Here is a 27322-nt window from a genome sequence, read left to right on the forward strand (position 1 = left end):
GTAACTTATTTATCCCTGCATGGCGGGCCAACGACATTCGTTATAACACGAGTGTTCTGTTTCATACACCTCGTGCCCGCTTAAGAGTTACCACGCATGTAACTTTGGGGGCATAACTGTGTTTCATAGTGTATAGCTAACAATTTAAAACTATTATTGACCACTTGGTTGAAGCAATTGTCATTAGGTTTCTTGCTCAAGGCCTACAATGGCAGCAATTAGTTTTAAATACATAATTACCTTAATGTGTTGGTTGGTTGATTTGCATGGACTGGTGGTTTGTGTTTTAACAGTGGCATTCTCGGTGGTGGGGAAGCACCCATGCGATCGCTGATACGATGTTGGCTTGTTGATGATCTTGAAGACGGGGGAGATGGACGAGCTATTGAGGAAGAGCTGATAATGCTGAGAGGAGGACTTGTGGTTGTCTTATATGCATTATTGAGGCCTTGTGTGGTGTTATATGCGTGGTTGAGGCCTTGTGTGGTCTTGTACGCTTGTTCGAGGTTCGAATCACGCTCGCTCTCATACATTGGGGGAAGTGTGGGTGGTCCTCTGCTGTTCATCACAACGGAGTACGTGGGGAGGGGGGACGAACGTTTGGTTGCTTCCTCCTCGGTGTTTGGGATGTTGTCGTTGTGGTCAGCAATCTGGGAATGATCAATTAAATTGGTCTCATTTAATTTAAGACAGTTTTGATTTTTTTTTTTTTAGGAAATTTTCCTTTTTTTTATTATGAAAAAAAATTTAATAATAAAACAATTTTATTTGATTTAGCTCGGAATCCTGAAAAAACAAAAGTTGACAAACCTGTGGTGTAGGTGAATCGTCACAAACATCATTATGACACTCGGCGTAATTACTGAAGGCTTCCTCATCTACTATAAGAACATCTTCAGATAAAATATCGGGACGAGGTAAAGATGGAAGTTGCGTTCGAGTTATCGTGTCAAACTCATAACTGGAGTTGTTTCGTCCATTTGTATTGTTACCTGATGTATAAGCAATGTTTGCGTTTAAATATTCTGAAAAATTATCAATGTTTTCAACAAAAAAATCAGTATTGTTTTAAATAAAAGTTTTTGTTCAAATATTTTACCAAAAAAAACCCACAAAGTTCTATATGTTTTAAATCGCAAATTAGACTCGAGGTGCACGGGACAGAACATTCGTGTTATAATGGGTTTCGTTTTCTACCATACGAGGATAAATAAGTTACATATGTGGTAACTTATAAGCGGGTACGGGGTGTATGAAACAAAACACCCGCGGGTCTAACAACTGTCGTTTTTCCTTCGCGCAAGGATAAATAAGTTACATTTAATCATTTATTCGACCTACCATTTAACTTGGGTGTAATGGTCTGCGGTTTCTTCCTGTTTTGTAGATTTCCGTTTTCACCCTTTTGTTCCAAATTGAAGTATCTGCGTCTTACACACCATATAGCGAGTGCAAACACAAGCAACCCAGCCAGCCCAATGACCACGTACACCCACCATCCAATACCAGCCGTAGCAACCGATACAGGGACACATGAGTCGTTCAGATCAAAGTAACCACTTTTGCAGGCGCATGTTGTACCTCCAGGTAAACCATTAGAAACGCAAACTTGGTTTGTTCCTGAGGATAAACATGTTAAATTAAAATACATGTAATATATAAACTGAGTAGCGCAAAACATAACATAAATTTGGTTTATCCCTTCGAATACAGAAGCAAAGATGAGATTAACTAATAAAACAATGAAAAGAAGGGAATTAGCAGCAAAACGATAAATATGTTAAACTGAAGCACATGTAACAATAATTGATTAATTAGTTTCAAAATATTGCATGGAAAAAGTCTTATGTGACTGAAAAGATGTAAAAAGTGTTGCAACCTTTTTTTGCACCTGCAACATAATATTGGCAGATATGTGTTGTGGTTTAATATGCTTCTAAAAAGCAATCTTTTTTATTGCATTGGGCTTCTTTTTAGTATTTTTATGTAACAGAAAAACATGTAAAAACAAGTATCAGATGAAAATATATAAAAACACACAACATAGTGTTGGGGATGTAAAAAGGTGTTTCAGAAAAAATGTAAAATGGTGTTTTTATACAATACACAACATAGTATATATGCTTATGTAAAAAGGCAATCTTTTTGTTTCAATAGACTTCTTTTATATGTTTTTTTTTTTGTAACAGAAGAAGATGTAAAAAAACATAGTGTTTTTACCTGTTGTGCTACAATCCACCATTAAACATGGTATATACGTCTCACATAAGTTGCCCATATAATAAGTTGAACACGAGCATGCGTAGCTACCATTGTTGAATGGAATGCAAGAGGCTTGGTTGAGACAAGGTGAAGAAGCACAACCACCAAGAGGAATACATTCAAACTTTTCCCTTTAAATATTATAAATATATTTAATAAAAATTTCAGTATTGTAGAGTACGGTGGGAGGGAGATGGGACACTTTTTAACCCCTATTTTCTCGTCCCATTTAGTAGTAAACAAAGAACATCAATCAAGGGCAATTGCTTCAACCCAGTGGTCTCTAATAAGTTATCTAATTTTTGTCATTCAGAAGAAAAACTTTAAACAGATTCCTCACTAAATCATTTTATAAAGTACCAAATCTCGTTGTAATATTTAGTGAGTGTATAAGATACTATATTTCGAAGTGGTGAAGCAACATTAATTTTTATATTAATATAACAAATATCACGTTAATAGATTTATGAATTACCAGATATCGTTGCAGTATTGATCGTGTGGGCATGGGTTCGACGCACACACATCGTTGCCACGACAACCCGGCATTGTAGAACTCAAACCAACAGTTTGCTCCAGAACCAACAATCCACTTGTGATGTCATAACTTAGTGGTTGTTGTTGATTGTTTAATAAGAAATGTAAAATACAACCATTTAACGGTGACCATGTATTTGATAAAGTCTCAGGTGCGCCACCAACGTATATATTCTGAAATTACATGTTTATAGAATACCTCATCATACATTCAGCAATATAAACAGTTTATATTCCCATTATCTCAACTCTACCTGAACCAGACTTGGATCAGTAAAGGCTGTGATTTTCCCCATGAAAGATTCATAAAGTTTAGAAATCCCGTCCAAGCTCAAATTGAAGGTGGCAGCTCCAGCAACTTGGGTGGCTTGCAACCTAACACTATGCCAAGCTCCATCGCTCACAGAAGCTTCAACTTTTTGCACTTCTACCCCACTGCTGGTTTCGTAATGAAAATAAACGTCTGATTTGTTTACCTGAATAATTAATGGTAAAATAACTTTCAACGATAAGTTTGGGACATTCAAATTAAAGATCATTTATAAGTTACACAACAGTTTATGTTGATTAAATACTACGGCTTTTATAAATTTCAATGGTTGGTACAAGTCACAGGGCTATGGTTATAATCCTGTAAATATTCGTGGGATAAGATAAGACACCTTTAGCACAGAATATCCAAATATCCTGATCGTGTTTTAAACAATTAACAACGGTCTACGGGAGTCATGGGATACGGTTTTATAAGTCTTTAAATGTTCTTTGTTTACTACCAAATAGCACTAGACACTAGAAAATAGAATAAAAACATGCCCTATCTTCCCCACCCTACTACATGTTGTTTAAATATAACACAACATTCAAACTTACATATAAAGAGATGAAGTCGTTTGATGTTGAGTTAATAAATAGTAGAAGCCCGGACATTCGTGTTCGAAACGTAATTTCAACAGAAGATTCTGATAAAATTAATTCATTTTACAATTTTGTATTAATGTATATTACATTATATACATTATATTTTGATTTACAAAATTGTATTATTTGAATTTTGTAATATTTTATGTATATTAATTTTGTATTATTGGTATTATATCATACCGTAACTATATAACATCTATCCATTTATTTATATTTTTTTTATATAACATTTATCATTTTAACGCTCATGACTAGACATTTAGGTTCAAGGCAACAGCGAGCTGATACCTTCTGGGTTTGAACCCGTACCCTCTCACACCTGACCTACCTATTACTTGCGTGCTTCGTTTCTTCCTATTACCTCCACTATATAAAGCACCGGATGTCGCTAGCAAGCTTTCACGGACATAAGAAGGTTGGAAAGCAAACGAAAGATAATTTGAACCAGAAAATGTAGTTCCAATCTGGGTGAAAGTTTTTGTTACATTTAAAATAAATTAATTTATTATTTTAAATAATTTAGTAAATTCATTTATCTATAACGCTATTTATATTTTCAAATTAATTTTAAACCAGTTATATTTAATTAATATAACTTATATTAAACTTTATATTAATTTAATATATTAAAAATTATATTAAAATGCAACAATAATTTACCTGTTTCTCCTTGCAGTTTTTCCCCGCCGTACCTACAGGACAATCACATATTACATCGGACCACGCATCGGTACATTGTCCTGCACCGCACGTATCTTCTACACAGCCAACACCAGATGTGCTGTTAGACCTCACGCAGCCATCAGTGACACCGCTTGATTGGTCGATAAAATGTGAGGACACAGAATAAATGCTCATTGAGTTGATAACCATTGAGCGAATGCAACCGACGTAATCCATGGATGAAACCTTGTCAAGATATTATTAGTTTGAAGTCAGAGAACGCATTGAGATCTTAAATTATAGTACAGTGGGGTAAGATGGGATACCTTTAGCACCAAATCCCATATTTTCTAATCGTGTTTTTAACAATTATCAGCGTTTTTTTAGAGTCGCAACTATAGTTATATATTACTGTAAATATTATTTGTTTACCACCAAATGTAACTACAAAGGGGGGAATGAAACATGTCTTTTTACTTGTTCATAAATATGGAATATCTATATTTTTTGGTAAAATGTAATAAGTTTTTCTGTATTACCTGACCAGGATGGTCCAATATATCCTGAACATGAGGCACCCCACCGATGTATAATGGTTGTGTCGATAAATCTAACAATGGTTCATGTGGTGTGTGGGCAACTGTGATGGAACAATCACCCGCAATGTCGTTTGTTATCAAACAATTGTCCAAATTAATCGAGGCGCCTGATTGGCTGAGAGTAAATCTCACGGAATGGAAGATTCCATCGTTGAGGTTCGTACCGACGCTGTGTCGGTATATTCTGTGGGATTAAAATCATAAACAAATGAATCTAACTTTTTTATTCTCGCATTGCGGGGCAACGACAGTCCTTATAACATGGTTGTTTTGTTTCATACACATTGTGCTTGCTTACAAGTTACCACAAATGTAACTTATTTATTTTCCGCATGGCGGGGCAACGGCAGTCGTTATAACATGGGTGTTCTGTTTCATACAACTAGTGCTTGCTTACAAGTTACCACAAATGTAACTTATCTATAACATATTAATTTCCCAAATATATGTTACACATTAAGTTAGTTAAACACTTTAAAAGATTTATTTGTAACCTCAATGAAGTACAACACACCGAGTTCAACAAACTACAAATTGCTTATATGATTATCGGGCACAGGCAGTAACTTGGTAGTTAAAAGATTTCTATACTGCTATAAAATGCAACCTACCTTTTTACAGAAGATTCATTTACACACTTTAAAATGCAACCTACCTAATATTATTGAAGCTGTATGACACACGTAATGTTCCTCGTAATAATTCCATGGCAACAAACAAAGCACTTGAGTTTCCACCATGGTTGTACAAGATAAGGGCAGAAGATGACACTGTGTTGGAAACATGTTGTAACTAACACCAATACATTAGTGTGGGGTAATTTGTTGTATAACAGTCGTTGTATCGGTATAGCTATAGTACTGTGGGGTAAGATGGGATACTGTTAGCACCTAAATCCCATATTTCCTAATCGTGTTTTTAACAATTCCCAAAGCTCTTTTACAGTTGTAAGGATTGGCAATTTTAATACTTAACCTGTTAAACCGTTTTACCTTTGAAATGGTGATTTTAAATGAGAATCACGATTGCCATTATTGTGTACCTGATATAAAATACCCAAGATTTCAAAACATTTAAACTTTAAACAAACTTGTTGCTACCAGGCATAATATAAATAATCTTCCAACGGCTCATCTGGTATGAAAAAAACGTAGTGTATTTCCGTAATGTAGAACGACTCATCCTTGATGAAGTCTTGCCGAATGGCAGACGAAACATTGGAAATACATTACGTTTTCATACTAAATGATACGTTTTTCATACCAAATGATACTTTTTTTATACCAAAGCTTCATCAGCAAAAGAAACCTCCAAAATACACTGTTTTTATACCAGCAAGCCACTAAAAGATCATTAACATTATGCCTGGTAGCAGAAGTAACAGAATGTTAATTAAGTGTTTTATTTCCACTAAACATTAACATTCATACACCAAGGTAACAGGATAAAAGGTTATTTCAACAAACCTGTTGCAAATTCCAAGAAAATTGTGTTGGATTGGCTGTTAAGTGTTGGCATGCCAAGATATGCTAAAGGTTCAAATCCTAAACTGTTGACTTCACAATTTCTTCCAGTTGTACCAAATTGGCAAACGCATGTGTAGGTTAAAATGTGATCTGTAATGCAGTTTAGTAATTATAAGATGTCTTGTATAATTAAATACTGTATCTTTATAAGTATAAGTTGACATATCTTAAGTTATAACTAAATTTACTTTAGAATAATATATAGTAGGGTGGGGGAAGATGGGACACCTTTAGCCCTGAATATCCAAATATCCTGATTGTGTTTTAAACAATTAACAACGGTCCATGGGAGTCGTGAGGATACGATTTTATAATTCTTTGACTGTTCTTCGTTTACTGCCATATAGGACGAGAAAATAGAATAAAAAGGTGTCCCATCTTCCCCCACCCAACTATATTTAAGTTAGGATAATGTATAAGCAAGGGGTCATACATTGAATATTAAATAAGTTCAAGAGAATGTCTACTTTTAAATAGTGGAAACTGCAACAAAGGATATTACGCCACATACATTAGTTTACCTATGCAAGAACCTCCATTGAAACAAGGTTCATCTTGGCAATAATCAATATCAGTGTCGCATGTATGGCCAGTATAACCAGGTGCACATACGCAAGTGAACGATGCGACTTGATCGGCGCATGAACCTCCATTTAAACATGGGTTGGACGAACATTCATCGATCTCCGTCTCACAAACAGAACCGCTGTAACCTGTAAGGGTAAATGATAAAATTAATTGATCTTAATGGGAAATAAAGTTCAAGGCTCATTATTGATATATCATTGTGGGCGTATGTGTCCTTGGGCACTTAACGGCAATTGCTCCAACCCAGTGGTCACAAATAGGTTGTTTAAATTGCTCAGTATACAGAAAATATCACCCACGAAGTAACACCTGCGACAACTTGTAAGCGTGTACGAGGTGTATGAAACACAACATTGTGTTTAACGACTGTTGTTTCCCTGTTACGCAAGAATAAAACACATTCATTACAAATTTTTTCATGTTACATTTGTCTTACCTGGTGCGCACACACATGCAAAAGTATTTATCCTGTCTTCACAAACAGCACCGTTCATACAAGGACTTCTAATGCATTCATCAGTGACAACGGTGACTACAACTGACGCTTGTGAGATGTCACTTGAATTTGACAACCCCGGATTTTTGACAAATACTGTTAAACTTATTTGTTCACCAAGTGTTAACATAGCACCTTGGCTGACAGAGATATCTCCTGTACAAACACATGTCTTAATAATTTGTAACGCTAATACAATCAGTCTGAAGCATATACAGAGTTAAAAAGATTGGCATGTTTTAGTTGGTTTGGTAACAAAAATAGAGGAAAACTTACATAAATAACAAACATATTCAAATCAACACATGGCATGCAAAATGTTTAAACATGAACTAACACGTGAAGCACCTATGTGAGTTCATCTTTAACACACCACCAACTTTATTTGAGGTTATAAATTCTACCTGTTGTTGAATTGACCACAAACCCCAACCCTTCACTCCATCCTGCCAAGTAAAAGGAAATCTTTCCATCTTGTCCGCCATCTGGATCTGTGGCTTCCAATCTTCCTATTACTTTGCCTGTATATAATACCTCGTATTTTACTTTATATATATATATATATATAGTGGCGCAGCCAGGGGGGTTTAAGGAGTCGCGACCCCCCTTTTTAAACCCACCAAAAAAGATTATTTTAATTAAAACCCCCCTCCCCCTTCATTTTTTTTCCGGCTGCGCCACTGTGTATGTATATAGCATAATTACTTTACTTGTATAATTACTTAGACAAAACCTTGTGCAAGATACAGTGGTCACTAATGGGTAGTTCAAATTGTCAGACTTACAGAAGAAACAATCACCCACAAGTTACATACGTGGTAATTTGTAAGCGAGCACATGGTGTATGAAACAGAACACCTGTGTCATAACGAATGCCATTACCCCACCATGCAAGGATTAATAGGTTACATACGTGGTAACTTGTAAGCGAGTACATGGTATATGAAACAGAACACCTTTGTTATATCAACTGTCGTTTTCCGGCTACACAAAGATAAAGCAAGTCACAATCATTCATACATATATTACCTTGGTTTCCAGTGACAGAAGACACCAGGTTTAAAGTTGAAGAAACTAATTGTGGTTTAAACTCATTGATTCCAGTAACTTGAATGATCAAAGAACTTGGTGGGCTTGTTAAGGAATCGCTTTCCGCTGTTACCTGAGATGTTAAGTTTAGTTTAATATTGAATAAAACATGTATATGTTGTTGCTGTAAGTGTATGTACTACAAGCATGGAAAGAATTTTGGCAAGACACTTAACGGCAAACAGTGATCTCATATAGAGTAACAAACGTTCTTTATGATTACAAAACAAACACACAGGAAGATTCTTTTACATTTACAATAATTTAAACTTCAAATTAAATTATGTACAGACTAATATGTGACCTGTAGAAAATTGCAACATTTTTTTGTTAGATAGTTGTAGACAAACTACAGCGTACAACTTAGCTTTCGAGGAATTTCCTAATTATTCAATCTTGTTAGAAAACAGTTTCAAAAATCTAATGCATTAGGCGTTATAGTAATTTAATGCCTAACCCAATAATAATCTTATAAATAAGAGAAACCGGTGAAACGATAAATAAATGCAGATCCACCAGAAAGTCACTCACAAATATTAAGTTTAACAAGCACCAAGTACATATATCCAAGCAGAAAAATTCACAATAGTTTTTTAATATGTACTTACAGTTAAATGAAAAGAGTTTTGTGTTTCATAATCTAATGCAGTGCCAGGTGAAGTATATATGTCACCAGTAAGCGACCGCACAAGTATTAACTGTTGAGGGTGAACACTGTATTGTATAATGGCGTTCTCTCCTGTGTCTATATCCATTGCTGATAATCTGTGAATAATAAATTGAATGAAAGAATGAATGCAGTTTATTTATTCTCACATGGCGGGGCAACGACAATGGTATAACATGGGTGTTCTGTTTCATACACCTCGTGCCTGCTTACAAGTTACCACATATGTAACTTATTTATCCTTGCATGGTAGGGCAACGACAGCCCTTAAAACACGGGTGTTCTGTTTCATACACCTCGTGCTCGCAAGTTACCACGTATGTTACTTATTTATCCTCACATGGCGGGGCAACGACTGTCGTTATAACACGGGTGTTCTGTTTCATACACCTCGTGCTCGCAAGTTACCACGTATGTAACTTATTTAACCCCGCATGGCGAGCAACGACAGTCATTAAAAAAAAGGGTGTTCTGTTTCATACACCTCGTGCTGATAATTGTGAATAATTTGTATATCAGAAAATAGCTGTAAATAACCTTGTAGGGGCATCATATTAAATAATCCTTCAACAGCTCATCTGGTGCAAAAATGTAGTGTATTTCCGAAGTTTCGGCTGCCATACTGCAAGATTTTATCATGAAATCTCCATTTTCATAGCAGATGAGCCGTTGAAAAACTATTTACATTGTGCCCGGTAGCAGAATTAACAAAATATTACAAGTAATAATAATCACCTCATTATCACAGTTTCTGGCGGGGAATTCTCGGGGATGTAACCGATATAACACGATGAATTAAACTTCGGCGGGTTGTCATCAACATCTGTGATCGGGATAATCAGCGTGGCGTGGGTGCTCCTTGGTGACACCGAGCGGTCAGTGGCTGAAGCAAAATAAAAAAAGAGTAATTAGCTTTTTATCAATATGTATTTATTAAGTTTAGCTTCAAACCATGTTAATACATAAATAAAGGTGAATAAAAGACTGAATGACATTATTTCGCTTGTCAAAACATAAAAAAGATAAATGAACTTATTTTCTATATCTGTATTCACCTATGATGGTGAGGGAATACGATTGAACTTCTTCATAATCCAATGCTTGTGTTGTCACAATCGATCCATTGTTAGCATCAATAGAGAATGGTTTGGAAGAATCAACTATATTATCGAAGCTGTACCAAACCTGGGTGAACAACAGTTGTAGTATTAAATGAATGAATGAAACTTGTTTTATCCTGGATATGTCCTTGGGCAAGACACTTATTGACAAATGCTTCAACCCAGTGGTCACTAATGGGTTGTCTAAATTAATAGCCAGTAATCAACAAAAGTGTCATTGGTAGTAACTCGTGGCATGAGGTTTATGAAACAGAACACCTGTGTTGACTGTCGTTATCCCACCATGCTAGGATAAATAGGTTACATACGTGGTAACTCGTAAGCAGGCACGAGGTTTATGAAACAGAACACCCGTGTTGACTGTCCTTGCCCCACCATGCTAGGATAAATAAGTTACATATCTAAATAAACCACCAATGCTTCCTACCTCCCCATTGATTCCCAGATCATTGTCAAGAGCTTGCGCCACAAAAACTTTTCGTCCGATTCTTGAGTTTTCCGGTAATGAAGATGCCGTGAAGAGATGGCGGGAAAAATTCGGACTAAAACAATTGTTTCATTAATGTTTTTAAAAAAAATAAATTTAGTTTTTAATGTAACTTTGTTTTTTACTTTTAAGTTTAAAAAAAATAAATAGTGATCTTTTAATGGCACTGTGTCAGATAGGTCAAAAAACTGTTGTACAATAATGTTACATTCAAATGGAAATAATAAGTTACCCGTATGAGTTGGTTTCTGAGACTTCAAATTGTAAATTCCTTTCACTAAATCTGGGTGGTATGCCATTATCCGTTGCCGTGACAACTATATTCAGTTTACTTCTCGAATTGAAACCAATGTTCCTTGTTGTAGTTATTAAACCGGTGGTTTCATTGATCGTGAAATAAGATGAATGCTGTCCTGATATTTGATAGGAAAGTATCGAGTTATGATCATCATCTGTAGCATGGATGGTGGCAGCCTGGAGGAAGATGAATGAATGAATGAATGTAATTGATTTATCTTAAAGTATGGGTCAATGACAGTTGTTATAACACAGGTGTTTTGTTTCATACACCTCGTGCCCACTTACAAGTTACCACGTATGTAACTTATTTAACCTCGCATGGCGGGGCAACGAAAGTCGTTATAACACGGGTGTTCTGTTTTATACACCTCGTGCCAGCTTACAAGTTACCACGTATGTAACTTATTTAACCTCGCATGGCGGGGTAACGAAAGTCGTTATAACATGGATGTTCGGTTTCATACACCTCGTGCCTGCTGGTTACCACTTATGTAATTCATTCAAAATATAACGTGTTTTTTTGTTAGTTAGAAAATAATTTTACAAAAATATCCATACTAACATTTACTAAACAGTATGTAAAGAAAACATTTTTTTAATTTTTATTATCTTACTTGAGTTCCGATAGGTGATGTCCTCAGAAGAGCGATAGTTGATGTTGGGGTTTGGAATACAGGAGGATGGAGGTTGGGTGGTCGGATGTGGATGGTTAGGATCATAGATGAAGATAGGGGAGGTGATCCTGTGTCTGATGCTGATATAGTGGTGGTGGTCGTGTAGGGGCACGAGTCTTTGTATCCTGTCGTGTATAAAAGGGGGTTGGTGAAAAAAAAACAATTTTAAATTAACTGTTTTATGCACCTCATGCCCGCTTACAAGTTACCACATATGTAACTTATTTATCCTCGCATGACGGGGCAACGACAGTCGTTATAACACAGGTGTTCTGTTTCATACACCTCATGCCCACTTACAAGTTACCATGTATGTAACTTTGTGGGTCATCCACATTTAATTGAAGACATCAACCATATTTATTTAAATAACAGACCTGGTGTAAGACTGCAGGTTAAATCTTGGTTTGCGAAAACTTCTCCCGATAATTGGTCGATACGTAACAAGTCATTAGGAGTTTCCATTTTGTAAACGATCTGTGTGAAACATATGATAATTATGAAAGACACATATGTACGCAATGGTGGCAGCGATGAGCCTCGAGTCTGTAACCTCTGGGTTAGAGGCAGGCCTGCCAACCACTATGCCACAACACAAAATATGATGTGAATAAATTTATTTATTCGAGTTAATTAGACATATTAACTGTATATAAAGAAAGTTTATACGTTTTGTTTGATATGATAAGAGAATACAACAACTTCATTCTTCAAATTAGATAAGTGCAAACATTGAGAGTGGAATGCAGAACTTACATTTTGTCTTGGTCCAACATCTGCGTCAACTGCTGAGACAATCGTCAACTGTGTACCACTGGTGGTGTGTGTTGGAACATCAACCACTGGGCTGCTTGTTGTGAATCTAATTATGCAATATTATAAAGTGGTCACTATTGTTTGTGGTATTTCTGATAAACATTCACAAATTTAATTATACATAAAACGCCTCACTGTAGGACCTCACCCATATAAAATGGAATGTGCATATACAATGTTGGGGTAATGGGCCAACTCTGGCCTAAATCCCAGGTTCCATGGCGTGCCTCACTGTAGGATCTCACCCATATAGAATAGAACGAACATATACAATGTTAGGGTAATAGGCCAACTCTGGCCAAAACTCCAGGCACCATGGTGTGCTTCACTAAGGACCTCGCCCATATAGAATAGAATGTAGAAATCAACATAGTATAAAAAGGATTATATACTATGGTTCCGCTATGTATTACAATGTTCACATGCATCTACCTTGGTGGATTGTCGTTTATGTTGATCACATTAATATGAATAGATGTATGTGTAGACCATGCATCGTCATAGACTTCAACTTCAAGCTGGTATCTGCACACAGTATTTATAATCAGATGGAATAATAAATAATAACATATGTTAATAGAATGATTGTGTTACATATATGGTAGCTGGTTAGCGGGCACGAGGTGTATGAAACAGAACATCCGTGTTAAAACGACTGTCGCTGCCCTGCCATGCCATGCGAGGACCAATAAGTTACATACAGGGAAACTCGTAAGCGGGCATGCGGTGTATGAAACAGAACACCCGTGTTATAACAACTGCCATTGCCCACAATGCGAGGATAAATAAGTTACATTAAATTATAAACTAACTTACAATTGCTGTGTTTCAGCATCCAGTAATTTGTTCACCACCACCCACCCTGACAAAGGATTGATGGAGAAGGTTTGGTTTTCGTTGTTTCTTAGTCGGTATCGGTTCATTGAGAATTGCTCACTGTCTTTATCAGTTGATGTCACCTGTTATTAAAATTATTATTATTTTTTATTAATTATTGTATTTATTTGTGTATTGAATGTATAAATGAATGTAACTTACTCTATCCTCACAAGGCCGGAAAACGACAGTCCTTATAACACGGGTTTAACACCTCGTGCCAGCTTACAAGTTACCAAGTATGTGACTTTGTAGGTGATTATTATTATTATGTATTTGCTAATTATGTTTTTGGGGTTCCACAGCCCTGCTTTTTAACTGATGCTCTTTTCAACACGGTCAGAATTTTTCAACATTTGTTTAAATTGAACAACACCCGTGGTTTGTGACTTTGATAATGTTAAACCTAATACACACAGTAAAATGAAAAACTTATCAACTATACACCTACTTGAATTACATAATCCCCGATGGCTGCATCTTCCCTCACAGTTGCGCTGAATAGCTTGGTGAAGAAAGGTGATTCATCATTGATATCTTCAATAATAATACGAACACCAGTGGTGGTAGAGAGCACAGGAGAACCTTCGTCCTTCGCAACAACGGTCAAAAAATATCTGTAAATGCAGTGAATGAATGAATGTTGCTTGTTTATTCTTGGGTTGTTGTGTGGCGGGGCAATGACAGTTGTTATAACACGGGTTTTCTGTTTCATACACCTCGTGCTCGCTTACGAGTTACCACGTGTGTGACTTATTTAACCTTGCATAGTGGGGCAACGACAGTGGTTATAACACGGGTGTTCTGTTTTATACACCTCGTGTCCACTTACTAGTTACCATGTATGTAACTTTTTGTGTGATTGTTTTCAGAGATTTTTTAAGTTGTTTTAGTAATACATGCATGGCAATTCGGACAATACATAAGGGACTACTGGCTTGTGGCATTTGTTTTTAACACAAAGAAGTAGAATTAGCAGCAAAAAAACATTAATTGAACAACAAGATGTTAAACTCACGATTGCTTTTCCTCTCTATCAAATGAGACCAGGTTCCTAATGGTTCCAACGTTTGGATCGATTTGAAACTTGTCAGAATCTTCATCTCGCCTCAATGAATACCTCACCATACAACCTCTTCCTTTAAATAAATGAATGAAACATATTTATCCTGGCATTGGGGGCAATGACAATCGTTATAACACGGGTGTTCTGTTTCATACACCTCGTGCCGGCTTACAAGTTACCACATATGTAACTTAATTATCCTCACATGGCGGGGCAACAACAGTCGTTGTAACACAGGTGTTTTATTTCCTACAATTCGTACCAGTTACGAGTTACCAAGTATGTAACTTGTTTTTCCAACGTGATTCCACTGGGTTGCCGTTGTAACTTTATGGTTTGTAGAAGCATTGTATAATATTTCAATTATAAAAAACACACAGGTAAAATGAACCTGCAAGGATCAAGTGCTAATACATAGCTGACAAAATCAAGTCCATAAAAATTGTACAATATAAAGACAAATAAAATTGGGATAAATGGCATTGCCAGTTTTTTTATTTAAATAGAAACCAAAGTACCTGTATCTAGATCTGATGCCAATACTGCAGTTATGACTTGGTTTGTTGCTCCATTCTCCAATACATGGCCAGTGTAAAGATGTTTGGTGAAGATTGGTGGATTGTCATTTCTATCAACAACCTGAAAAAAATTACATTTTTATATTTATGTTTTGATTTATGTTTATAAATGCCAAAAAGTATTGAAATTGCAGAGTTTTTTAATTTAATACATAAATAAATAACATTTATTTCGAATTTGCCAAACAGCATTGAATTTTTTTACTTTTTATTTAACTTAATATAACTGAATATGAATTAAATTTGTTGATGAACATGCATATTTTATATAATTTAAAAAACAATGTATCTATATATATATATAAATATATAAATTACATTTATTGTTAAATTGGCCAAGCTTGAAACTGGGGGCAACCCTGTGTCTTGCGCTTCAACAATGAGATGAAATGATGAGGTTTTTTCAAAATCCAGATTGTTATTCAACACAAGTTGACCAGTGTTTCGGTCCAGTGAAAATGAGTTGTATAAGTTGCCACCTTTATAAAAAAGAAAATTTGTAGAAAAAATTTAAGGGATTTTAAGCTAAACATAAAATATATGTTGTTTTATACAATTTTGCTTTATGGCTTACAGTTTTTCACGTTAAAATAAGATTTCAGTGAAAATGAGATGTATAAGTTACCACCTGCATAATAAAGAAAACAAATTTACAATTTGTAGAAAACATTTAGGAAATTTTAAGCCAAACACAAATGTGTAATTGCTGCCGGGTGTAGGCCTACATTATATATTTAAACATTTCTAATTTGTTGCTTAGAATTTCTCATGTTAAAAAATAAGACGGAAACGAAACTTACCACGCAGATAATATTCAATATTTCCAGCCCCAACTCTAGCTGTTGTTGCTTGAAACTCGGCAATAATGTTCCCATCCATTGGTGAATTCTCATGTATTGACACGGGTGTGGTGGGTGATTGTGTGAACACAGGTTTAGCTGCATTGGTTGTTCTGATCAGCACGTTTGTAGAACTAGTTAACGCTGGAACGCCACCGTCGCTGGCTGTAATCTGTAATAACATTTGTTAATTGGATTAGATAGAAAAACTACAACTTAACTGCTTTTTTTTTAAATTGAAATTGAAGAGTTAAATTGAAATTTCTTTTAAAATTTAAAATTAATCAATTTAAATTAAATTTTTGTAGAAGTTTTTGAAAAATCTAATGCTTTTTCTACTTAATTTTAAAAAGCCATTTATTTGTCGCTTCGATTAGGATAAAAAAATAAATAAAATGAAAAGCTAGAATACATAGACAAAAAGAGTCATATATACTAGTCAGCAAAGCTAGTGAATTAGCTAGTGAATTTACACCACCAAACTAAACACTTACAGTGAAGTTATATATGGGTGAGGTGAGAGTTGAAGTGCTTCTTATGACCCCAGTTTGTTGATGAATATTGAATGGAAGGAAGGTAGGAGTTGGAATGATGGAGTAAGTGACATCCCCATTGAAACCTATGTCAGCATCCGATGCAAACACGACCCCGCATTGTGATACTGTGGGAATAACATTATAAATAAATACAACTAGACTGAATGTAATTTGCTTTATTTTATTATGTAAGTTACGTCAGTCGAAACGACAGTCGTTATAAAAAGAAACCGACAGCCGTTAGAACATGGGTGTTCTGTTTCATACACCTCGTGCCAGCTTACTAGTTACCACGTATTTAACTTTGTGGTCCTCGCATTGCGGGGCAACAACAGTTGTTATAACGCAGGTGTTTTGTTCCATACACCTTGTGCCTACTTACGAGTTACCACATATGCAATTTTGTGGATAATTGTTTTATTAATTATTTGTTAATACACACTATTATATACATATAAGAATATTAGGTAAACATGTAATTAAAGTAAAATGTAAGTAATAGTTAATTAGTTATAATGAATTAACTCTGCCTACCTAAAGTGTGAGTGTAGAATTCATAAACAAGATTTTCAAACATTGGTGGATTATCATTTTCATCATCCAATGTTATCATCACTTCAGTGGTGGATGTTCTTCTGTTAGATTCAACTATAAAGAAGAAAAAGAATAAAGTTTTTCATCTTTGCATGGCGGACGAACGACAGTCGTGACAACACTGTTCTGTTTCATACACCTCTTTCCTGCTTATGAGTTACCATGTATGTAACTTATTTATCATCGAATGGCATGGCAACGGCAGTCGTAATAACAGACTTTTTTTTGTACACTTCGTGCAGCTTACGAGTTACCATGTATGTTACTTCGGGGTGTTTTAAAGGTATTTTTTCATATTTAACCCATAATTGACCACTGGGTTAAAGACAGACATTAACTAACAGACCACAGCTCATATGTAGCTGGAAGAGGTTACGTACCTTGGCTGTCACTTGCCACAACTTGAAGGATATAACTTCCCTGAGTTTCTCGGTCTAATCTTGACCTTGTGCTTATGAGTCCCGTGCTTGGATTGATAACGAAAGGAACGTTCTCAATATTAGATATTGAATACCTAAACAGGGAATGTCAGTTTATGTTACCGAATTTTTAAAAAAAGTTGCAAATAGTTGGGCATGTAAGTGGTCATATACATCGTTTATTTGTTATTTATTCTTGTCTCATACCCAATATCCTGGACTAAAATCAAATCATAATATGCATGCTTATATAGCATTCTGAAGCAGCTTTTAACCCAATGTTAAAATCTATGGAATTTATGCTGTAATATTTGGCATTGTACAATATCGTAATATTATATATAAATATATATACATCTATTATTGTTTATATATTTAAAAGCATTACTTAAACAGGAACCCAACCATACCTGACCACACCATAATCCCCCGCATCTCTATCCACGGTTGCCACGGTAACCACTGGTGTACCAACATCAACATCTTCACTGATATTCACTCGATAACTAACGGGTTGAAATACGGGCGGGAACTCATTTTTATCGCCCACTTTTACAATGATAGACGCTGTGCCAGTTAATGTGGGTTGGCCTGGTTGAAAAAGCAATTGTTTTAAAAATAACTAAATAAGTAAGTTTTAGATTATTAAATAATGAAAATATCTTTACAATACAACTGATTATTGCACCTTTTTAACCAAAATGCAATCCTGGACCCCTAACACTAACAACCTAATAAAAATGGCCTTTTTAACCCAAGTAGGCTCCCTAACTATAAGTTAATAAAGATAAAGTTCAAGAAGCAAACAATGAAAGTAAATAACTGTAATAAATGTCACGAATCTGGTCCTGGTCTTGCTCTCATCACTATACTGCTTTTTTTGCAGAAAACAATTTTTCCAGTTTAACCAAAACATATATAATATACAGAATACGATTCGTTGGACTTTTATTTTTATCAGTTACGAATTTTATAGAAATCTTAATATTTACCTCTGTCTACAGCAGTAACTACAAGTGAATAATGTCGGACTTCCTCCCTGTTTATTGACCCAACCAACATAACAACACCATCATGGGATAAAGTGAATGGAGAGTCACTTATAGTGGTGGAAACATCATCATTATCAACGGCCACCACAACTATATTACGAAAGTCAACATTTCCGCCTTCACTTGTGTCGCCATCTGATGCCGTCAACTAGAAATAAAAGTAAAATTAAATAAGTGAAACTTATTTATACCTGGCTGGGGGGCAATGACAATTTCTATACCATGAGTGTTCTGTTTCATACATAAAACAGAAAATACATACACGGGGTCTCTCTTATAACGGAATAAAACTTAATATTTGAATTAATGTAACTTGTTTATCTTCGCATGAGTGATCCTGATAAGGTATTGTACAAAGATGAATTATTTAACATATATGTATACATACATTTATAACTAACAATCATGAATGTATGAATGTAACTTATTTATCCTCGGACAGCGGAGAATGACAATCGTCACAACTTGAGGTTATGTTTTAAACATCTTGTGCTTGCTTCATGTTACCACGTATGTAACTTTATGAGTTTTGTCTGCCATACAGCAAAACTAAACACCATTAGTGTCTGCTGTTAAGTGATTATCCAAAGACACATACACAATAAATACACAGCTGCCTGCAGGAATTACAGTATATAGTTAACCTTACCTGGGCAACAATAACATTAGTAATTCCTTCCATTACTTCAACAGTGGTTGATGAAGGCAACACAACAGGTGGCATATCATTTACATCGTCCAACTCAACAGTGATATTCATTATTGAACAAAGTGGTGGATTGCCCTGGTCACAAGCTTCAATGGTGACCAAGTGGTTTGGGGATTGGTCGTAATCCAAGTTTCCAACAAGGTAAATGGAACCTGCATATAAAGATAGTTTTAAATGGTTGGGCCTAAAAAAGAACATGGGTATGTTTAAACCATTTAGCAAGTTTATATGATTTAAAGTGCTGGAAAATATTAACAAACTATTCTACGAGCTTCGACTGAACAAATTTCCATCTTAATAAACTGCAAAGAATGGCTGATAATTTGGACAACCCATTTGTGACCACTGGGTTGGAGCAATTGCTGTTAAGTGTCTTGCCCAAGGAAACATAAGCCCACATTAGTAGCAGTCTCGAGTCTTGACTGTTGGCTACAGGCAGGCACACTAATCACTTTACCATTGTGCTGGACTGGTTAAAATCTTTTGTCTATTGGCACGCATATTATATAACAAAAAGGAAAACAATAATTTTTTACCAGTATATGCATCCACAGTGAAGAGTTGATGAGGTTTATCAAACCCCACAATCTTATATTTAACTTTTCCATTTAAACCATCATCCATATCTCTTGCTTCGATGTTGATCACTAAACTTCCCACTGGGAGATCTTTGGATATTCTCACAGAATATCCACCGGGGGGAGTAGTGAACAACGGAGCATGGTTGTTAGCGTCGAGGAGAATTATTTCAAAGTTTTGTGACGATGAGAATGGGTTGGAAATGTCTAGAAATAAAAAGGTTTAAAAATGATAGCTAGTCAAGAAAGGAATTAAAACTGGTCTTATGAAAAGGGGCATATGTAGCTTTAGGATTGGGGTAAAGGGCCAAGGGATGCTACGGTAAGAAGAAACAGAGGAATGTGCTAATAGTGTTTAACTTTACTTATTCTATTCTTTAAGGGTGAGGTCCTTGTCAGGGACCTGGGATTTAGGCCAGGTTTGGCCCATTACCTAAAACATGTACTTTACTAAACACAGACCTCAAAATATAAAAACAAAAAGATGATTTGAATAAAACAAATACGTTTCATAACCAAAACAACTTATTACACAATCAAATATGAAATTGGATTAATTTCTTACCCCTCTCCTGCACTTGAATAGAAATATTATATTTCTTTGTTATATCTATGTTCAAAACATTGGCAACACTGACTTGACCTGTGTATGGGTCAATGGAAAATGCTGAGTAATCAGGTGTCATCGAAAATGCAAAGTTAGTATCTGGACAGGGCGGAAAAGTGGTGTATAACATAAATTATTCATCTTTTTAAATATTTTAAAATAATTAGAGCAATTAATTAGAAAAGAGAAAGAATTACCAGCAAAGTTACAGTGATCTTAAATACACAGAGGGTAAAAACTGCTCAAAAAGTATCAGATTAAAGCTTGGCTGCTTAACCAACAATACCCATTAAATTAACTCATACGGAGTTGTATTTAAACAAATGTTGATGTAATTCTAAGGAAAATAGGAATGTTTTAAAATGATAAATTAAGAAGTGAAATACCTGATATGTCTGCATCAATAGCACCAACTTTGAAAACAGAATCTCCTGGAACTGTGTCTTCTCCTATATAACTGCAAAAAAATCAATATTTGAATAAAAACAAGATATTTTAACATACAATGGTGTGAAAGATTTTGGTTTTTGTTTTTTTGTTTTAGTGTTTTAAAAATCACATAACAGAGGACAATATAATTTTTATTTACCCTTTAAATATAGTAAAATCAGATTATTTAAACCAATGAAAAACAAGTTACAGTATAAAAAATGATGCTAAAAAAACAAAACCAGGAGTACAGGCTACATTTAGTTTAAATAAAGTTTGTAACTTACATCTGGGAAGGAACTATCAACTGTGGGGTATTATCATTGACGTCTAGAACTTCAATTATGATGTCACTATATGTTCGTTGTCGTGACGATATTGGTCCCACATCGGTTGCCATAACAACAAGGTTGTATTGTCCCTGATGCTCGCTGTCGAGCAACTTTGCGACAGATATAACCCCACTGTCGGGGGCAACCTTGAAATACCCATCTGGATCCCCAGCCACTATGTAATACTCAACAATGCTATTGAAACCTGTTCGGAATATAAACATTAAGAATTATTATAAGCAATAAGATGAAATGTTTTATACAGTTCGGTTATTGTGTGCTTAACTTGCCGTACCATACAACCTATTTTTTGCTAAACATTTTTTCTATTTTATGTGAGTGCCATCAGGGGTCTAGGATTTAGGCCACATTTGGATAACTACCACTTATAAGGATCACAAATTAGAGAAATGGTTATTATATATAAGTATACAGATGGCCAATTCCCAATTTATTTACATATTTACCAACTCTAGATTATGACACTTTACTATAGGTCAAGTGTTATGCATTTTCCATAGTAATCCTAGACATTAAACGCTCTAGAAAAGCAATTGCCTATTATTAGGATTATTAGGTTTTCTTATCACAAAAGGTTTATGTAGAATTATCACTAAACCCAGGATATTGGTGCAATATTCACAGTCTCTTATGTGGGATTATTTCAAATTAGAATTTAAATATTATACTTCAGATTACTGATTAAAAATAATTATCATAAAACATATGGAATTTTAAAAAATTCAATAAAACAAAATTTCAATAAAAAATAGATTTCATAAAACATTAGAAATTAATAAAATATATATTTAAAAAAACTGAATAATGTTTACAACTGCATCAAAGTTTATCATCAGTTCTTACTGCACATTGAAATTTAATCATGTTTTTATATTGTAAAATATTTGAATCTCTAGGTTAGGGGCTGCATGTTAACTAGTAGTTGATAGGAAGTTTTTTTAAAATAATAATTTACCCAAATCTGCCCAAAATTGAGATTTAATGTTTTGCAGTTTATTTTGTAAAGTGTTCATTTAGTTTCACGTTTTGCAGTTTTTTATGCAAAATATTTACTTTATTGAAATAGTTGGATTAAAAATATTAAATTACCTAAATCTGCGTCCTCTGCTTGCATTGTAGCAACATAATGGTCAATAGTGACGTCTTCATTGATTTGCACACGTGGGGTGTGGTGTTGGAATATTGGTGAATTATCATTGATATCGATAATGTTGATGTATGCCCTCGCCTCTGCGGTGTGCCCTGCATGTATCACCCACAAAGTAACATACATGGTAACTCGTAAGCTGGCACAAGGTGTTAAACCCGTGTGATAACTGTCGTTTTCCGGCCACGCTAATTCATTCATTTATATATGTGTAAACGGTATCTATGTTGAATAAACATATAACAAGCAACAAAACGACAAACCTGCGGCGTCAGAAGCGTGGACGATCAACGAGTAAAAATCTTGAATTTCCCGGTCAAACGAACCGGTATAAAGCGGATTTAACCTGATAGAACCAGTTTGCCGATCAAGAACAAAACGACCGAAGTCGCTTCCTAAAACGAAATATAACTTTTAACTAATAGCAATCCTGTCGAAATAACTTCACAGTACGGTAGGCTAGGTGTAAGTATTTAAAGGAAATACAAAATTCGCACGGTTAGTTTGTGGACACGCGTATGCGTGTATCTATGTGAATACTCCCAAGGTAATATACTTAGTAACTTGTAAACTGACACGAGGTGCTTTAACCAGAACATCCGTGTTGTTACGACTGTGGTTTTCTGGCCACGCGAGGATAAAGCAAGTTACATTTATTCTCCTTAAAACGAGATTGAAAATATCGCTACTATTGCTGTAATATATCGTATTGTCGCAAAACAAGAAACCTTAGGTGTTAAACATTATACAAATACTGCTTTTATTATAAAGCGTACCGTTGCCAAAGAAATACGTGATTTGTGAAGTTTCATCTGAATCGGTCGCTTTGATTGAGCCAATATATCGACCGCTGCTAGGTGGTGTAGGAGAGCCTTCAGTAATTGAAAATACATATTCCGATTTGGAAAATACCGGGTAGTTATCGTCAACGTCCACAACGTGTATTAGGAGCTCCATTACTGACTGGTGGATTTCATCAGCGGCTACAACTAAAAATAAAACGGCTATAAGTTGTTTAGCTTGTTTTTATAATTAGACCTATAGTTTTCGGGTTCAAGGCTCGTCGCTGCTACCAATGTTGGCGTATGCGTCCTTGGGCAAGATTGTCATTTGCTCGAACCCTATGGTATCTAATGGCTTCTCTAATATGTCAGCCATACGTTAAAATAATCAAGTTTTCCAAAACAGTCGCCCTCAAAGTTATACATGCTGTGGTAATTCAAAGCAGGCTCAAGGTGTATGGAACAGAACATCCGTGTTATAACGACTGTCGTTGCCCGCCATATGTGGATACATAAGTTACATACATGGTAACTTGTAAGCAGGCATGAGGTGTATGAAAAACAGAACACCCGTATTACAACCACTGTCAGTGGCCCGCCATGCGAGGATAAATAATCTACTGTCGTTTTGCTGCCAATTCCCTGTTCGTTGTTTTAATTAATTTGATCTTCACTTTTGTTTTCAAATAGATAAACAAAAAAACTTATGCTATATGTATTTACTCACCATAAAGCGTATATAGTGATTGTAATTCTCGATCGAGACCATTTGGCCCGAGGGTGACTTCGGCATTCCTCGGATTAATTCGGAAAAGATCGGAATTGCTTGTTTCTTGTAATGAGTAAGTTATAACAGACGATTGGTCAATATCTTGTGCTGTAGCTTGCGATATGACGTAACCTTTAAATTAAATTCAAATAGGTTTTTGACCATACGCGTTTTAATAACTATTGTTTTGTCGATATTCTTTCTTATTTGTTTTAAATATTTTTAAATTTTTGCTACCATAATCAAAAAGAAATAAAAAAATAATATTATATATAGTAGGGTGGGGGAAGATGTAACACATAATATATAAATATCGTGATCGTGTTTTAAACATTTAACAACGGTGCACAGGAGCTGTGAACATACAGTTTAATAATTCTTTAAATGTTTTTTGCTTACTACCAAATTGAAGGAGAAAATCGAATTAACAGGTGTGCCATCTTCCCACACCATACTATACTATAGGGTGGGAGAATATAATACACCTACTCATTTTATGTCCTTGTCCCATTGAGTAGAAACAAATAAAATTCAAAGAATTATAAAACTGTATGCTTATGACCCATGGACCGTTGTTAATTGTTTAAAACACGATCAGGATATTTGGATATTATGTGCTAAAGGTGTCCCATCTTCCCAGCAGGACTATTATTATGAAAATAAAAGTTAATGTTAAACCTTGTGCTGCAGATTCTGCTACAAATACTTGGACGAAAGGTTCGGCAAACAATGGGGGATTGTCGTTGAAGTCGAGGATTGAAACGACGACCTGGAAATAAAGTTTTAGTTGGCGTTTTATAACAATGTAATTGTTATGGGAATCTTAAATGTTTAGTATATTTTATACAGTAGGGTGGGGGAGGATGGGATGTCTTTTCATTCTTTTTTATTGTTCCCCATTTGGTAGAAATACAGAATATTTACAGAAATATATAACCGTGTTTTCGTGACTCTAAAAGAGCGTTGTTAGTTGTCAAAAACACGATAAAGATATTTGGATATTGTTTGCGAAAGTTATCCCATCTTAAATAAAAAAATACCTATTTATTTAAGTATGATTGATTTTATGAAAATTAAGAATAAAAAAACAGATTGTGAAAAATCGTGTGAAATAAAATTTTGACTTTGAATATAAAGTGCATGATATAAATCACAAGAAAACTTTTTAAGTGATGTAAATTTCCTGAAGACTAAAAATAAATACACAGATTATGAAAAATGGTTTCAGTTATTAAAAGCAACGAGAGGCGTGGTATTTATAAGCATTCAAAAGACGTATCGATCTTTCACACAACCTGATTATGATAAGAAACGCATTTTAACGACTTGCGGTTATTCCCCTACGACCTGCACGTCACGAGGTCTTAGGAATTCAATTTATCAACGTCGTCTTTGTATCCGTCGCGATAATTAGAGGGAAAATAAGCAATAAGTGTAATTAATACTGATCATTGCAATTTGGAGGCTGTCAAAAACTAACTTGCGAAACGTAACGAATAAGCAATATTGGAAAACAACGACTTTTAAAACTAAAGGGTTGTAAAATTGTCGGCCATGAAAATGCAATTCCCCACAAAGTAAAATATGTGGTAACTTGTAAGCGAGCACGAGAAAACACACGTGTTATGACGACTGTTGTTGCCCCGTCAAGTGAGGATAAATAAGTTACATTCGTTCAGATTTAAAAGTTTTCTTAACAAGCAATCTTTATTTAAAAGCATATTTTACCAAAAATCCAAATTGTTTTCTTACGTTTGTCGAAGTAATTCTTGGATTGTTTACATTTGACGTCATATCCACCGCTACAACTTGAACCGTGTATGACGTCACACCGTTCTCACGGTCCAACGTCATCAAGTTACTGATGATACCAGTTGTGTAATGAATTGTAAAGGGACGGATGGTGGATTCGCTGTTACTTGTGGTTGACGTTATGTAGTATGCGACCTGTGAGGAGCCGGTTATAAAACTTAACCAATAAAACCACGCAAAGTAAGATACATGGTAACTCGTACACCTGTGTTATAACGATCGACTGTCGTTTTCCGGCCATGCAAAGATAAAGTAAGTTACATTCATTCATTCATTTAAAACTAAGGGGGATTCTGTAGTTTTGGCATGGCCCCATGGCGTACCTAACTGTAGAACCTCCCTCATATGAAATAGAATGTGCATATACAATGATGGGGTAATGGGCCAACTCTGGTGTAAATCCCGGGTCCCATGGCATGCCTCACTGTAGGACCTCACCCATATGGAATAGAATGTGCATATACAATGATGGGCTAATGGGCCAACTCTGGTGTAAACCCCAGGTTCAATGGCATGCCTCACTGTAGGACCTCACCCATATGGAATAGAATGTGCATATACAATGTTGGGGTAATGGGCCAACTCTGGCCTGATATAGCCAGAAAAAAGGTCCATTAGTTTAATAATAATATTTTGTAACAACAGTGTAAAAATAACTACATACTTTTGCTAAACCCAAATAGCATTTTTTTATTTTTGCTAAACCCTAAAAATGACTACATTTCCTCTAAAACCTATGACTACGTATAGTGGGGTGGGGAAGACGGGACACATTAGCATATAGTGGGGTGGGGAAGATGGGACATCTTTAGCACAAAATATATAAATATCATGATCGTGTCTTAACAATGGTCTATTAAAGTCGCGAGGACAAGGTTTTATAATTCTTTGAATGTTCTTTATTTACTACCAAATTGGACGACCAAATAGAATGAAAAGTGTCCCATTTTCCCCCACCCTATTATATGATGTTATCGTTTGTAATTTATATTGAACAACACGAACCTGATTTCCAGTTGCGGTTACAGTAACAAGGTTTGTTCCGGCCGCCATGTTTTCCACTATACTAGCAGTGTATGAGCTACGTTCGAACACAGGACCGTTATTAGAGTCAGTCCTCCCCACAATCACATTTAATACCATTGTATTTGACCTGGCTGGTGTCCCTGGATATTAAATTGGAAATAAAGTTTATTGGAAAGAATAAATTAAGATCAGGAATGGCTATATATAGTACTGTGGGGTAAGATAAGATGCCGTTGGCACACAAATCCCAAAATTCCTGATCGTGATTTGAACAATCAACAACGCTTTTTTACAGTCGTGAGAATATGGGTAAATAATTCTGTATAAATATTGCTTGTTTACTACCAAAAAAGACAATAAAAGATATTCAAAACCTGTTCTATGGTAGGGTGGGGAAAGATGGG

The 27322-nt window shown here is 35.3% G+C and overlaps 1 protein-coding gene across 1 annotated transcript in view; it reads right to left on the minus strand.

Annotated features, from left to right (window-relative positions):
- The window catches only part of LOC149724686 (protocadherin Fat 4-like), a 38140-nt gene that overhangs the window by 1823 nt on the left and 8995 nt on the right, over positions 1 to 27322 (minus strand). Inside the window, exons 9-56 of the mRNA XM_089892283.1 lie at positions 26898 to 27058; positions 25833 to 26027; positions 24759 to 24849; positions 24039 to 24212; positions 23306 to 23518; positions 22793 to 22924; positions 22472 to 22624; positions 21317 to 21566; positions 20987 to 21057; positions 20559 to 20699; positions 19952 to 20200; positions 19356 to 19567; positions 18647 to 18854; positions 18065 to 18245; positions 17616 to 17749; positions 17176 to 17289; positions 16600 to 16766; positions 16067 to 16277; positions 15585 to 15745; positions 15207 to 15327; positions 14641 to 14761; positions 14074 to 14239; positions 13563 to 13705; positions 13179 to 13271; positions 12687 to 12792; positions 12308 to 12407; positions 11871 to 12055; positions 11189 to 11430; positions 10897 to 11011; positions 10404 to 10533; positions 10084 to 10231; positions 9290 to 9446; positions 8622 to 8754; positions 7997 to 8113; positions 7533 to 7748; positions 7030 to 7221; positions 6449 to 6598; positions 5638 to 5752; positions 4923 to 5166; positions 4381 to 4629; positions 4049 to 4184; positions 3670 to 3758; positions 3054 to 3275; positions 2738 to 2973; positions 2221 to 2393; positions 1342 to 1620; positions 811 to 992; positions 241 to 650 (exon numbers count right to left, since the gene is read on the minus strand). Of these exons, the coding sequence (XP_089748409.1) occupies positions 241 to 650; positions 811 to 992; positions 1342 to 1620; positions 2221 to 2393; positions 2738 to 2973; positions 3054 to 3275; positions 3670 to 3758; positions 4049 to 4184; positions 4381 to 4629; positions 4923 to 5166; positions 5638 to 5752; positions 6449 to 6598; positions 7030 to 7221; positions 7533 to 7748; positions 7997 to 8113; positions 8622 to 8754; positions 9290 to 9446; positions 10084 to 10231; positions 10404 to 10533; positions 10897 to 11011; positions 11189 to 11430; positions 11871 to 12055; positions 12308 to 12407; positions 12687 to 12792; positions 13179 to 13271; positions 13563 to 13705; positions 14074 to 14239; positions 14641 to 14761; positions 15207 to 15327; positions 15585 to 15745; positions 16067 to 16277; positions 16600 to 16766; positions 17176 to 17289; positions 17616 to 17749; positions 18065 to 18245; positions 18647 to 18854; positions 19356 to 19567; positions 19952 to 20200; positions 20559 to 20699; positions 20987 to 21057; positions 21317 to 21566; positions 22472 to 22624; positions 22793 to 22924; positions 23306 to 23518; positions 24039 to 24212; positions 24759 to 24849; positions 25833 to 26027; positions 26898 to 27058 (8188 nt within the window). The remainder of the gene's footprint in view (positions 1 to 240; positions 651 to 810; positions 993 to 1341; positions 1621 to 2220; positions 2394 to 2737; positions 2974 to 3053; positions 3276 to 3669; positions 3759 to 4048; positions 4185 to 4380; positions 4630 to 4922; positions 5167 to 5637; positions 5753 to 6448; positions 6599 to 7029; positions 7222 to 7532; positions 7749 to 7996; positions 8114 to 8621; positions 8755 to 9289; positions 9447 to 10083; positions 10232 to 10403; positions 10534 to 10896; positions 11012 to 11188; positions 11431 to 11870; positions 12056 to 12307; positions 12408 to 12686; positions 12793 to 13178; positions 13272 to 13562; positions 13706 to 14073; positions 14240 to 14640; positions 14762 to 15206; positions 15328 to 15584; positions 15746 to 16066; positions 16278 to 16599; positions 16767 to 17175; positions 17290 to 17615; positions 17750 to 18064; positions 18246 to 18646; positions 18855 to 19355; positions 19568 to 19951; positions 20201 to 20558; positions 20700 to 20986; positions 21058 to 21316; positions 21567 to 22471; positions 22625 to 22792; positions 22925 to 23305; positions 23519 to 24038; positions 24213 to 24758; positions 24850 to 25832; positions 26028 to 26897; positions 27059 to 27322) is intronic.

The sequence above is a fragment of the Ciona robusta genome, chromosome 14 (assembly GCF_009617815.1).
Source record: "Ciona robusta chromosome 14, ASM961781v2".
Classification (NCBI taxonomy): domain Eukaryota; kingdom Metazoa; phylum Chordata; class Ascidiacea; order Phlebobranchia; family Cionidae; genus Ciona; species Ciona robusta.